Source organism: Cygnus atratus, chromosome 5 (assembly GCF_013377495.2).
Source record: "Cygnus atratus isolate AKBS03 ecotype Queensland, Australia chromosome 5, CAtr_DNAZoo_HiC_assembly, whole genome shotgun sequence".
Classification (NCBI taxonomy): Eukaryota; Metazoa; Chordata; class Aves; order Anseriformes; family Anatidae; genus Cygnus; species Cygnus atratus.
The window spans coordinates 42923727-42938454 of NC_066366.1; the positions used below are offsets into that span (position 1 = coordinate 42923727).

General features: G+C 44.9%; 1 protein-coding gene across 5 annotated transcripts in view; it reads left to right on the forward strand.

The window, feature by feature from the left end:
- Positions 1 to 14728, forward strand: part of ADCK1 (aarF domain containing kinase 1) — an 87615-nt gene that overhangs the window by 463 nt on the left and 72424 nt on the right. Inside the window, exons 1-4 of one of the 5 annotated variants that reach the window (XM_050710733.1) lie at positions 6603 to 6629; positions 7949 to 8097; positions 8743 to 8880; positions 13441 to 13524. In XM_050710733.1, the coding sequence (XP_050566690.1) occupies positions 8755 to 8880; positions 13441 to 13524 (210 nt within the window). In that variant the 5' untranslated portion in view covers positions 6603 to 6629; positions 7949 to 8097; positions 8743 to 8754. Of the gene's footprint in view, positions 1 to 6592; positions 6630 to 6842; positions 7402 to 7948; positions 8098 to 8742; positions 8881 to 13440; positions 13525 to 14728 lie in introns of those variants that run through there. The other 4 variants (XM_035539274.2, XM_035539275.2, XM_050710734.1 and 1 more) reach the window with 4 other exon arrangements.

The window sequence follows — 14728 nt, forward strand, 5'->3', positions numbered from 1 at the left end:
GTTCAGGAGCTTGTTCTCGCCGTTGGAAGTTGGCACTGTCTCTGTCTGCAGCTGTTACACTAGCTGCAGTTGAAGAGCTATCTTTTTTCCCTCCTGCTTTTGCATTCCTGCTTCCTCCTTTGCTGTGAGCCGTTACTTAATGCTGTGTGGTAAATACACAACTCTGTGATCTAGTTTCCAACGTGCTCTGTAAGACAGATGCAATATAAAACTGTTGTTTAAAAGGTACAGCTGTCTGCGAGCAAGTTGCTCCCGCACCAGGGAGGTGCTCCATCCCTTTCCTCAGTCTCACTGCTTGTCCTTTCTCCATGCAGACAGCAGGCTGTTGGGGTTTGCGGATGTTTATACGTGTCTTGGCTATGAGCAACACCAGTTCTTTTTAATACTTAATTTTCTTCCCCTTGAACCTGTTTCTGTGATTTAATTTTGATGTGCAAATGGGCTAACTTAGAGTTTGTGAATACGTAAGGCTCTTAGCACTCTAGGTAGAGTGGACCATATGGTACGAAGGAGCTGTACAAGCTTATTCAAAACCATATGGCTTGGTAAACACATCTACATCTACATTTTAGGCACGTGCTGCTAATCCAGCTGTGAATAACTTCTTTTCCCTACCCTGCATTACCTATCATGTATCAAAACTAGCAAGTGCTTACATAAGTGGTTTAACTGGTCAAAAGTGTTTACTGAGATTTTTTTTGGAAAGTTCTGAACTCAAAAAATGTGGAGAGTTTACAAAGTGTGAATATTTTTCAACATTTTCAAAACGAAACATTCAGACTTTGCTTTAAAGCAATGTTCGTTGGCCAAGATTTGTCTGAATGTGCTTAATTTTTTTGCAAGTGGGTAAATTCTTAAAACCATAATGTTTAATGTTTAATTTCAGATCTAATACCTTTTATTCCATTTAAAACAGTGTGTGTTTGTTTCCCTTTTTCTTCTTGAAATGAGAAAACAATTTTTTTTTTATGTTAGGTTAGCCACCAAACCAAGAAAATGAATTATTCACATGGTTTGTCCCTGAACCTGACCTGGTACACCTTCCATTACTTCTTTCTTCTGCTTCTCTTGACACTTTGATTAAGGAAGTAGCACTGTGCAGCACACAAAGACGTGTGCTAAATGGGTGCTGAATTGGCTGGCGTATCAACAAGTGAGGGAATCATCAATGGGGGTCAACACTGAGTAAGGGTATTTCTGAGGAAGTTCAGACAAAGGGACACTGGGACTTCTGCTAGTCACCATTTTCATCAGCTGGCAATCAATATGAAATCATTATCCAGAAAATGTACAGCTCTCAGAAAGAACGGCAGAATGTTCAGTAATGCTGAGAAGAGAGTCAGACAGATTACTAGATTACTTGGTAAGTGGAATCCGTTTAAACAAAATGTGTTTTAATACCACATCATGCAAGCTTTTACATATGGAAGTATGAAATGGGGGGCTAAGTACAGACCGTGCTGTCCTGGAAAAAGTTAATCTGACAAGGATCTGGGAGGGTGAAGACAGAGCAGCAGCTTAACATGAATTTGTTGTGCTATAAAGTAACAAAAAGCCTAATGCAGTCCATGGATGTAAGTAGGGACATGGTGAACTCTAGAGGGGCTCTGTTATCCTGGTGTTCCAATTTTTAAAACAATATTGGAAGATTGAAGAGGGTTAGGAGACTACAAAGATAGGTAAGGCTAATGTTAACTGAAAGTGTATAAAAACGTAGACTTGTTCTGTGGTGAACTTTTAAGAGGTAAGTGTTAATTATTAAATTCAAATGGGGTGAACGCCATTTATCTGTCCTTATTTTCAGTTACTTTACAAGGAGAAATAACCTGAGTGAGCAAATTGAAACATTTAGTGTGTTTTACTCATTACAAAAAGATAGAGAGGAGATTTGGTCATCATATGTGTACACCTTTACAAGTTAGGGAAGCAAGATCTGAAAGTGTTCTCCAATCTCCTAGCGGAAAGTATAATAAGGACCGGTGACTGGAAGTTGAAAATAGAGAAATTCAAATGGGAAATTAGGCGGAAATATTTAATGACGAGAATGATTAACCGTTGGAAAACTGTGGAAAGTGCTTACTTCTCCATTCCTTGTTATTGCAGAGTCAAAGCTGAAAGTCTCTCGGGAGGAGATGCTGTCGTTATTACAAGATCTCCTTTAGGCAAGCCTGGGCTCTTGGGGCCCGTACATGAGTAGCCAGGTGAAACATAATACCCCACAACATATACAGCATCAGGCAAGAAAAGTTCATATTCTCTTCCAGTTTTGTGAACTGATCATCTCCATGCATCTTCTTGTGTCTGGGAGTTGTGGACCTTTCCTGAACCAGACTTGGTTCAAAGATGCCAGCTCTGGCAGTTTACGCTTTGATAAGACGAAACATTAGGCAGGGAATGGTTCTGAGATCCTTAACCCCATTTTTCCTAAGTGTATATCTGCCTTTAAGAAAGAAAGATGAGTTCGTTTCTGTTTTTAAAATGATCTTTTTTGCTTAATATGTCTGGACAGTCATGCTACCAGGTGTCTGTACACATTACTTTTCACACATACACCAAAATGATCTTCTGTATGGTGAGTAAGGAGTTCAGGCCCTGCGAGTACTTCATCCTTAGCGTGGCTGCCAGTGGGGACATCTTTAATTTGATTTGAATACCACAGCTGGTTTTGAGAACACTTCTTATAATGCATACTTCTGAGGAGTCTTTTGGGGTGGATTTAGGCTGTTAAATCCTCTGCACCTTTTTTTATCTACTTCAGCACTTTTCACATTTGCAAATGCAGAACTAAATGGCTCATGAAATATCTTGTAACAAATGAAGATGACAATACAAAGTAATGGAATAAGCTATGGCTAATATCAGATATCTGTATGCCTAACAGTCACTGCACATTGTGGGATAAAAATGATCAAAACAGACGACACTTCTTAACTCAAGGGATAAATTATGCCACAGGTAAGATGCTAAACAGTGGAAAAAGAAGAGATTTACCTAGATGGAAAGGTTCAGCCACATCAGCAACCCCTGCACTTCACGTTCCCTTAGGGGTTACAGGCAGCATTCAGAAGGAATAATTATAGCTAGGGGAAAAAGATCAGAAGGTCTATTAGATTAGTGCTTTTGTAAGAATTTTTAAGTTCTTCAAGCCACATCTGCGTTATCTGGAATGACTTAAAGGGAGAATGGCTTAAATTCTGTTATTCTTTCTAGTTAGTAGAGAAGTAAAATTTTGCAGATATGCAAAAATCATCTCGTACACTTCTGTAACACCTTGCTGTTTCCAAGGTGCTTTGTGAACTTTGTTTTGGAAGCATTCCCCTCCCAGCTGATGAACATCCTCTGTTGACAGAGGTTGTGGTGGCCCACTGAAAGTTCCCAACAGCTTGCGAGAGGAAGCGCAATATCCTTTAGCCACCAACTACTTTAGAAAACAAAGTGAAGGGAATATTTATTTATTTTTTTGCTAGCAGAAATTATGAGAGATGGAGGTAGAGTACAATTGTCTAAAGTGATACTGAACAACAGTGCCGAGCAAAGGCCGTGACTCTTGCAGGAAGGAACAAAACAACTAGTGGAAGTGGATTTTGAGGCTCACATAAAGTGCGGCTCTCTGAGCAGCACATCACTTTGTGTTATCCCATTCAGGCAATTTTCCTTAGTGATTGCATGTACTGACTGACCTGGGGCAACGGGCATTTTTTTCTCCAGAGATGTCTTATCCAAATATTGGCCGTGTACAGTATGATCTGTAAGAAGACCCTAATCTAAAGTTGGATGGCTCCTAGAGTCAGCTCTGGGCTTTCCATTGCTGATACAAAGGCAAAATCTGTCAATGTCTGTATAAAATTGGACCAAGAATGTGGGAATGTTTGGCCCAGTGGGAGAGCTGTGGGAGTACGCTGTGTTATGTTTTGCAGTCAGCCCTAGGTAAGTTTTCCATGTTGATTTGTGCAACTATCAAGCCTTATACAGAGGTGTTTGGAGTATTTCTTCTGGTGGCCTGAACCAATCAGAAAAGAATCGGAAAATATTTCAGAATTAGAGATGTCTAGCAGCAGAGATTCCGCTAGCCAGATCTTCAGCACGTATGAATTGGCACTGGTGCACCGACTCTTAGAGCTGAGCTAGTTTATAGGTGCAGAAGATGCATCTGCCTCAATATTTGTACTGGTACCCATCCACAGAAGGGCAGGACAGATCAGAAAAGTGAAGAAGGGCCTGCCAGGTCATGCTCTTCTCACTCTGCTGGTAGCAATTTCTCCCTATACCTTTTCACATCTTCTGGTTAAACTTGTTCTTTGGATACACAAAATCATAGGGTCCCCTGTTTTCTGGGGCTGCTTTGGTCTCTTCCTCTCAACCATACATTAGGAATGTCTGGTGTCAGTGAGACCTCCCAGATATCGTTCCATATTTTTCATCAAAGGAAATCTAAAAAAGAGGTGGTTTCTCAGTAGCGAAGGCTGGTTCTCTGTTCAAGTAGTTTGACTGCTTGGGACAGGGAGGCCTGAGGCTTTGGGTTTGTTTTAGTGCTTCATGAGATACGCACCTGGGATGCAAATGCCTTAAAAACGAAAAGGAAACGCTTCTCGTGTTTCGTCTTTCACAGCAAATTGGGGTAATCTGAGATTTAATTTATTCACCAGTTGAAAGAGAAGTGGAAATCAAGCCAGCATCTTTCTTTTGAGCCAAGCTCTTTCTTGTGCACCCCCGTGGAGGCTCACACAAAAGAGCTCTGATCACTCTAACTAGGTGCTTGTTCTAATTATAGAAAGATTTAGCTTTGCTTTCATAATTGCCCACTGCACTTGGGCACATGGCATTGTTATACTACAAAAGCCTCTTTTTTTTTTTTTTTTTTTTTTTTTTTTTTTTTTTTGTCCCCAGCAGGCCCAGCATCAGCCTGTTTAATGGAGCTGCAAGGAGCAGTATTACTCTGAAGCAACCTCACACAGTTTTTCCAGGAGAGGCCAACAAAGTCAGCTGCTGACCCGCTCCCTTGGCTGGGAACGTTGCCAGTGCCTGTGACCTAGCATTTAAAGCAGGGGGTTCAAAGGCTGGGCAGCCTGGGTTGAACCAGCAAGCTGTGATCAGGAATCAGGGATAGTGCTGGGCACACGGCCTCTGATTCAGATTTTTCTATGCAGTAGCATGGTAGCTTTAGATGGGTACTCCACTCTTAGGCCCAGTTTCAGCCTCAGCCATGGAGGTCGTGAATTTACGAACACCAAAATCTATAGCAGAACTTCCACAGGTTCAAGAAGACAGGAAGAGATCTTCCCGTATGTCTAAGCTTGTTTTATCCTCAGTGTGTTGGCGGGGTAATCACCCTGAGCTCTGCCCTTGGTGAGTTGTAGATGCTTTGTATCTTAAGAGAGAATGTTTACCAGTAAACATGTGTCAATAAACTGAGACCATTTGTTTCATAATCTGAGTATTCCTAAATCCCCTTTTTTCCCTGTCTCTGCCTTTTTGTGTGCAACTGTATCCATGCAAATATGAGTGGAAACACAGCATGGAGATTGTTTCCTGACGCTGTTTCAGTGTTTGCAGAATGCTGTTAGAAACAGTAACTCTCCAAGAATTATTGATTACCTGTTTGGTCTCCTTGCAGTTTTGGTTGCTGGCATGCTTTTAAAGTATTTTTGCTTGGATTAATTGTGGTAGCAGTATCCTTCTCAAACCCCATCCGAAATATTTCCAATTTGCCACCAGGGATTCCCAGGCATTACTGAATTGCAGGTTTTCTTAGCAGAAAGACACTGACTGGGAAACAACATAGTTTCCTTCTTCTTGCAATGGGAGAAAAGTTCTATCAGGGTGATGGAGCACTGGCACAGGTTGCCCAGGGTGGTTGTGGAGTCTCCTTCTCTGGAGATACTCAAACCTCACCTGGATGCCGTCCTGCACAACGTGCTCCAGGTGATCCTGCTCGGCAGGAGGGTGACTAGGTGATCTTCAGAGGTCTTCGGGTCTTCCAACCTTGGCCGTTCTGCGATTCAGAAATGCTGAGTTTCGCAGGGGTGACTACCAAGCTAGGTGTTGGTTTCAGGGAATACGAATGCTTTATCAGAAATAATGTGTATTTATGACAATTCAGCAACGTTTTGCGTTCTCTGCTCTGTGCCTCCTCTCCCAGGCACGGCAGAAGTGGCCGTGGTTTTGTTCACCTGTCTCTCAGGCCTTTTATCCCCACCTTTATTGCAGGAAGGCTGTGGTGGAGAGGCTTAAAAGACGTTTAGATGTAGCGCTTAGTGACGTGGGTTAGTGGAGGACTTGTTAGTGTTAGGTCAGAGGTTGGACTCGGTGATCTTGGAGGTCCCTTCCAACCTGGGTGATTCTGTGATTGTTGGTTTTGCATAGCGCCTCGAAAATAACGTTTATTATCAGTTCCATTTCTTCCAGCAAGGACCTAAAAGGGAAAGCTTCCTATTATCATTATTTCTCGGCTCCGCGACCACTCCCCTTGTCGCCCCCAGCCCTTCCATCCCCTATGCCCACAGCCCGCGCACGGGGCCGGGCCGCGGGCACTGTGATGGCGGCCCCGCCCGCAGACTACATTTCCCAGCGTGCCTCGCGGGGCAGGGCCGTACCACGCGCGGGGGCTGCTGCGGGGCTGCGGCGGGACGGTGAGTGCGGGTACCCCGCGGGGGGGGGCGGGGGCACAGCAGAGCGGGGTGTGGTTAATTAGTGCGGCTGTTAATGAGGGGGGGGCGGCCGCTGGGGTGCTCCCGGGTGTCACCGCGGGCTGCCCGCGTGCAGGGGGCTCCTTCGAGGTGCAGCTGGTTCCTGGCAGCTCTGCGTCTCTGTGGTGGTTGGAAGGGTTTCGTTTATTTTACCGTGCTTTTTGGCGCCGCAGCACGGGAGCGTGAACCTTGCGACGTGGGAGCTCTGCTGGTGGCGAGCTCGGGTGCTGTCCCCGTGCATTTGTCGCCCCAAGCGCTCCTCGTGCTCGTTGATGAGCACATATTTTATATATTAATATAATATATCTGATATATTAAAAAAAAAAAAAAGGCTCTGTTTGGGCCTTTCACCGTCCAGTGAATGAGATTTTACACAATCCTGCAAGGAGCAGAAATGCTTTAATTAAAACCCATGGGGGAAAATGTCTTTTGAAGGTGCTGAGGGATGCAAGAGATCCCCCAGGAAGGAGCCCCCAGCTTCCTAGCACGCCGTGAAGCAGGGGAGGAGGATGTTTAATTGGCCGCAGCTGGAGGTCCAGGTGTATTTTCTCTGCGTTTCCTCATAGTTCAGAGGAGTGCTGCTCAGCCAGCTTCCCCTTCCCACGTGAGAAAGAGCTGGGGTGCTGCAGGCAGCTTTGACCGGCGCTGACAGGCTGTGTTGTGGCTTTTCTGTCCGAGAGCTTGTAAGGAAATAAACAGAAATAATGAAGTTTAGGTAAGGTTCATGTACAGGGTGTCTTGTGTTATATTAGCCTGTTTTGCTGATTGTGTTCTTGTGAACTGTTTCTGAAAGGCTTGACCTATGTCACTGTATGTGTTTTTTTGGTTACAAGGCTTCCAAGAGAGAAGGCACAAGCCAAACTGACCCCACTACGGGGTCACAGTAAGAAGTAGGAAACTTTCTTGATCAAGTCTAGCTGTAGGAGAATGAGTGGACTCCATCTCGATGGGGTAAAAAGTCCACAGTCATGGATGCTCTGGAGAGCTTGCAGAGCAGTTGACCTGTGTTGCTTGATCCGTGGTGTAAACAGAAAGACTGGTTGATCATGTTTTCTGTCTAATACCTGCCTAAGGGAAAATCAAGAGAAATACAGCTAGCTGGTCATCTTTTTCAGGTTTGAATCCTCTAAAGTGACATAAAGAGTCACTAAATCTATGTCATATGTTTAATGAATTAGATGTTCACTCCAAGGAATGAGTACAAGTGCTCTAAAGTTGTTAGTGTGGTTAACACGTTTTTTTTTCACACCCTCATCTTCCAGGGAAGGGGTGAGCGAGGAGAGGAGTGACGCACCTCGGGCTTACGCCAGGCCTGCGAAACAGCCAGGACTGGGTGGTTGATATCCGCAGGCGTCTGTCCTGGCAGAGCAGTCCCTGCCTGGCGCCTGGATGGGATGGTGATGATGAGAAAGTGAGTCTTGTTCAGCCACCCCCATCAGGTCCCCTCCTCTGCCCTGTGTGTGGCTGTCTGCCACTGACCCCTGGAGCCCGTGGAGGGCTTCCAGGGATGCATCGTGTGTTCTCCCCAGTGCTCGGCAGTGCTGAGGAGCTTTTGCAACCAGTCTGACGGAGTTTCTCATCAGTTTTGGGCTCTCTGAGTGTTGAAAGAGCTTTCTTTAAACCCCGCTTTTTAAAAAAAAGTCTTCTAGTATCCCCTTATAATCTGCCTATACCTTCAAAACACGTGCAGTGAAGGGGCAGCCTGTTCCTGTGATCTGAATTGACTTCTGGTGAGCGCATGCTCCCTTCTCTCCGACCGCCTGTTGTTTCTCCTTGTAAAACCGTTGGTACCAAGAACAAATGTTGAGTTGGTGGTTATGCAAGGTCTAGTGCAGTGAGTTACTTCTGGATTTGCGGCCTATAGACACTGTTGATTTAGAAATAACGATGGAGTCAGAGCAGAATAGCTTGTGTTTGGTTGCTGCATGACCTCTTGGTTGGGAGCACTGCTAGCAATGCATAATTAGAAAAGGAGAGATTAAAACTTGAGCTGTAAGGTCCCTGTAGGGGGCTTTTCTACGTCATTCTCAGATGTTGCTTTTTTGTTTCTTGGCAGGGTTCATCAGTCATGGCACGAAGGGCCTTGAAACTTGCCTCACTGGCAGCAGCCACTTCTGGCATCTATCTGTATGGCAACAAGTTCCTGGATCCCAATGATTTTGGAGTGGTTCGTGTGGGCCGAGCCATTGCCACAGTAAGTGTCATACAAGTAAAGTACAGGAAGATTGCTAGGTGGGTAAGGGAATTGGAGTTCACAAAAACTTGGGATTCCATGCGGTCCCTCTCTCCTTGTCCATTTAGCAGTCGTCTCCAGGAGTCAGAAGGTCAGTAGGGAGCTCCTCAGGTTGTTGACACAGTGAGGAGAAAAGAGGTGAAAGCATAGAAGGAATAAAGCTGTCATTTGCTCATTTTGGGAAGAACCAAATAGAGATACTGGGCCGCAGAGAACTGTCTCTGTCTCTCTGGATTGGGTGGGGCCTTCAGAAGAAGGGCTCACTTTGGGCCCACATCTCCATCAGCCACTCTTCAAGGTCAGTTATGAGGGTGGGGTCTCCTGCTGCCTTTAAGAGTGATGTAGTTCAAACTGCCTTGTCTTGATTTGTAATTTGCATATGCAGTTCTTTACAATGGAGCATTTTGTTTAAAGGATGGAGGTGGTTGTATTGGTGTGCTACGGCAGCCATTGCCCTGAGGCCCTCGTTATAAGAAACTTGGGTAGAGAGGGGCAGGTGCTTTGAAGATCATTCTCGAAGTAAATGTAAGGTGAGGGTGGGAGATGATATGCTCCTGAGATTGCATTGGCTTCCAGATCCAGAAAATAAATCCTTGTGTCCTTAATAAAGGCGTCCTAATAAACCTTCCTAGCGTCACTGCTATTTCACCCTTGCATCACTGCTATTTCGTCCTTGTGTTGATCACAGCCTCAGAAAACCTGAGGACGGAGACTGCCAGCCAGGCTGTTGCCTTCTCCTGGGGGGCATTCACTGATGAACCCATGAGCAGCCAGGAACAAGGAGAGCAGAGGCTCAGGAGGGGATATCAGTCTACCTGCACCTCACTTGCATTATGCACCTGTCACTTCAGGCCACGATCTCCATCATTTACAGACCCCCAGTGCTAAGCCTCTGTCTGTCTGCATGTTCTATGACTTTTAAGCACTTAATTAATGAGTTTTACAGGCGGTTAGCTCCTGAGGGCAGATGCAATATGAAACAAGCTCTGCTGGTTGGCTCGCATGCCATGCCATTTATATGCGAAGGCTGCGCAATGAACTGTTGTGAAAAAAGAATGATTATTTTGAAAAGAGCGAGGGCAGAAATATGAACTTTAGTCTTTCCTTCTTAAAACAAGTGTTAAATTTTGTGCTCTGTCACTAACTCTAAGGCAGCACTGCGTGGTGGCAGGGAGCAGCCATCGCTCTTTTACTGCACGTGAACCTGGGCACAGAGAGGGAACAGATTATCGCAGCTTGAGACGAGTCTGTTATCCAGGGTGTTTGGGCTGCCCAGTCTGCCCATGAGTTCTGCCTGCTTGATCAGTGCTTCTTGATCTTACTTGAAATCGGTGTTCTTTGTGTCTGTTTCCTGTTTAAGGCAAAAAAGAGTGAGAAATGTGCAGCGATGAGGCTGTGCAGTTGGTCTGTGTTTTGAGTGATGGCGAGAGAGCATTTTCCCAATGAACAGGAAGTAGGGGAAAGAAGATTTTTGTCACAGAATGGCTGAGTACCTCTGGAGGTCACCTGGTCCAACCCCCTGCTCCAGCAGGACCACCCAGAGCAGGTTGTCCAGGCCCATCTCCAGCTGGCTTTTGAGGATCTCCAAGGAGGGAGACCCCGCAGCCTCTCTGGGCAGTCTGTGCCAGTGCTCTGTCACCCACACAGTACAGAAGTCCTTCCTCACGTTTAGACAGTGTTCCTGATATTCCTTTGCTTTAGATGCCAGCGAATCTAAAGATGTGCTTGACTTTTATGTCCCCTGCCTTCAGGGAAGTCATAAGTCATGGGCTGAAAAGCACTTTGCTGGCCCTGCTCTCGAATGCCTTCGAGGGTTCTGCACCCATGGCTACGAGCCAGAAGTGCTGCCAGTGCTCTGATGGCAGCATGTGCTTGTATCTCTGTGTCTGTGTATTTTTCAAACAAGAATTTTCCGTCTCTTTTTGAAATTTCTGTAGCTTTAATACATATGATTTCATATGGTCAGGTTGGTCCTGAGAGATCCTTTAGTCCTGCTGCACCGGTGATCTCTGCCTTCCCACCTTGAGGTCTGCTCCTAGCTGGAAAGGCAGGGGTCAGCCCTCATCTGAGCACTGGCAGCCCAAGCTGGTCTTATTCCTGGGCCATACACAGGCTGAAGCCAGTAGAGCAATTAGACATCTTCATTTCTAAGAAGCGTTCAGATTCTTGGGATTGCTTGTTCTGTAAATGAAAGCTGAGGTTCTGTAGCAAACTTCAGATACTGGTGGTGTCTACATGGACCTAACGTGTCTGTCCTTCAGTCTAGCCTTGGCCAGGCTTCTTAACTGGATGCTTGACTCTATCATGGGACCATATTCCGACAGAAGCAGGCTGTAATTGAAGGGCTGTAATTCTTAAGAACTGAGTTCAGCAGCATCAGGTGCAAAAATGTAAGATAAGTTACGGTGTGGAGGAAAAAAACAACAGCAAAACTTGAAAAAAGAACATATGGAGGTCAAGAAACCTGGGTTAGAACTTCAAGACTCCAGACAGTTTTCGCCTGAGTTAGATTAGAAAGATTTGAGTGCGCTTGTATTTTGAGCGTGTTGGTTCAGTTGTCCTTTGCAGACTTCCGAAGAAACTTGAAGTTCCCTAGCAGAAAATTTCTTTCCCGAGTCTCAGTTCAGGGAACTGGCTTTTGCTTACATATGGATAAATAACTATTCAGAGAGAACATTTTGCCACAGTCTGGTGAGATCTGAGGATAGCTTTAGGGGTGGTGGGGAGTGTGTAAGGAGTTGAGAGTTAATGGAATCAAAGTGGAAGCCCAAGTCGTTGGGACGCTTATCGCTGGATTGGGTACAGGATCTGTTAAAGAAGTAATCTGGCATTTGTAGGGGGAGGGACTGGTTGATCTCACAGGTGTTCTTATGTCTCTGAGATCCAGCCTCACGCTGTAACATAAATTATGGTGCTAGTCTTGTATAAGAACCAAGTCAGTAGACTGGATGGCATCACATTTCAGACACTGTGCGCGCTCTGGTAAAGAAACCTGGCGGAGCAGTTGTGTGTTTGCCATGTTTCCTTGAGGGGCTCCTGGTTGTTTTGGGTGCGTGGAAGGAATGTTCTGTGCTGTAGCTGGAATATATCTCAGACACTAGCAGGGATTTGGCAATGTCAGGGTTGCCTATCAGGATCATCATAATACTAATTTAGTGTTTAAGATTATGATGTAATTAGCAAATGCTAAATTAATTCCCTCTTCCTCTGTAATACAGGCCAATCTGTTAGCTGCTTCTCTTCAAGTTGGAGGTGATAATTACCCTCGTGGGCCAGAGATAAAATAAGAACCAACTCAAGCATTCATGCCAGGCTGATTTGAACGTCCCTCCGCTTCAAAGTTATTCTTTGAGGTTGGAAAGATGCTTTGAAAATTTTTTTCTTCCAAATGTGTGTCTGCATAGCGGTGTAGCTCCTGAGTTCATCATTAAGGGCAAGAGAGCCTGAAAAGCCAGAAGAAAAAAAATAACATTGTACTCAGTTTCCAATCTGGAAAACAGGAAATGTGAGAAACCTAAGCTCCAGATGCAACAAGTGTGTCTATTTTTAACTGATTCCTCGTTGATTTCCTTGTGGAAGCATCTCTGGTCTTGTGACTGTTTCCCTTGTGTCTGTTCCAGTAACTTTGTTTCAAACCAGACTCAATCCTATCTTCTCCCTGGCTCTCCTGATCCCTTGTCTATGCTTTGTGCTTCATCTGTGCCCTTCCTAGGCATGTTTGCAGTGAAAGGGGGGCTATTATCCCATCCTGTTGTTCCATTTGCTGGCTTTCTAACTGTGGAGAGAAACTTTAGGCAGAGGATGGAATTGTGAAATACCCAAGATCCATTTTCAGAAATCATTAGGACTCTTAGGAATCTAATTCCATTGTCTGTGGCTATATTTAGCTAATAAGCTTTAGATGGATCCCCATACTGTCCTTTTGTAATTGGGTATCTGACCCTTTTGCCCTCTCGTCCTTCATGAAGTTGAAGATCCCAAGTACTGCTGCTTGTGCCAATCAGTGAGCTTCTCTTCAGCCACCCTGTTCCCTGCTGAGCCGTATAACCAGACTGAATTCCGTGTGCACCGGTGTGGTTAGGCAGGCAGGAGGTGTAAAGATGAAGTGTGGGGTAACTGGTAGGGCACAAACAGGACTTCATGATCTGCCTTACTGGCAGCAGACCTTATTGTGGAAATGCCAGATGGCTGGCTGAGCACAGGAGCCACAGTTCAAGGTGCCCTACAGAGATTACAAAAATTCTTTGAGCTTCTCATATGGAAGATAGTATAGGAGTGCCAAGCACTGATTTTTTTTTTTTTTTTAGGAGGTGCATATCAATGAGATCAATGCATTGCTTTCTATAAATGGTCATTGAAATGTATTTTTTTGTTTAAATTCTTATGAGTCTGTTAGTGTAAACTCCACTGTAGAGTCTAGTCTTTGGAGCCTAAGCTACATACACTTCTCCATAACAGAATTTATTGTTTTGATCCAAGATATCTGCAGAGCATGCTCAACTTCTCTGGTTTAATTTGCAGACGGCAGTTATCACCTATGACTACCTCACCTCCCTTCGGAGCGTCCCATATGGATCACAGGAGTATGACTTCCTTAAATCACAGGTAGGTGATACCACTGAACTGTGTTCCTCGGAAACTCCACAAGGCAAAGATGTGTTGCTAAAGCCATTGCTGTAAAGCAAACTATCAAGCTGTCAGCTTAATAATTCAATATGCCTTCTAAATTGTTCATAAAAGCAGAGCCAAACTGCAGCATATTGAATAAAATCTGGCAAGACCTACACTGCCTGATGGAGAAGTTGCTTTGTCAAGAACAGGCATGTGCAACCAGTGCTCACTTATGCCCTTTAGAAATTCAAGTTCTTAGTGTATAAGGTAAGATGCATTCAGACCCTGTTACCAGATCCCTGCTGCCCAGACTGGTAGTGTGGAGGTCAGCTGCTGAGAGGGGTCTGGCAGTGGTTTCTTATCTTGCTTATCCAAGTAGGATAATGGCCATAACATGAAGGCTGAGAGATTGAAGTAAAAGGAGTGTGTTGGATGGAAAATCACAGGGGTGTGAATCAGGCTTGCAAATCGTTAAAGAAATTAGAAGTAATTGGGCAAACAAAGGTAGATCTCACTATAAGACCGTGTTCTGTTGTGTTTTCATGTGACTAATTAACATGAATAGAAAAAGCATTTCTAGTGAGAAGTAAGACAAGCACCTCTGCTGCTCCTCTCAGTCCTGTGCTGCACCTTTTGCTCTGTCCTGCAGCCCTACGATACCCTGAGCTGTGAGTGACACTGAGTTTTACTTGAGTGTACGTGGTGTAGCCAGTGTCCCTGCTAGTGCAGCTCAGGGGCTCTTTGGATTGGGAAATATAGGTTGTGCCGAATTAGACAAGTCTGTGTATATTTCTGAAATAAGACCTTTAGCCTTATTTTTCTTCTTAGTACTTGTTGCATTTGGGCAACTGGTGTGGCCGCAATGCATTGGGTAATGCTCTCCAGGGGCTCTCAGACTGGAGGGACTCTAAAGCTGGAAGCAGCGATGGGCCTGGCTTACGGTTGAGCAATAAGCTCCTTTTCATGCATTGTACCAAGCCTGTGTCAGCTGTGCTGATTCAGACCTTGTCCAGAGGTAGAAATCAATAGCGCTTGACTTTAGTATTCCTCTGGCAGAAAACCAACACCACCAGTGTGGTCTTAAAGTGTTTGGGACAGTTTGTAGAGGATGTTTCCTGGGCTTTTTCTTATCCTCTGCTTCTGTGTAAAGACACTGAACTGTTCTGCTGTAGCTCCTCATCCCAGGTGAGTGGTGCTG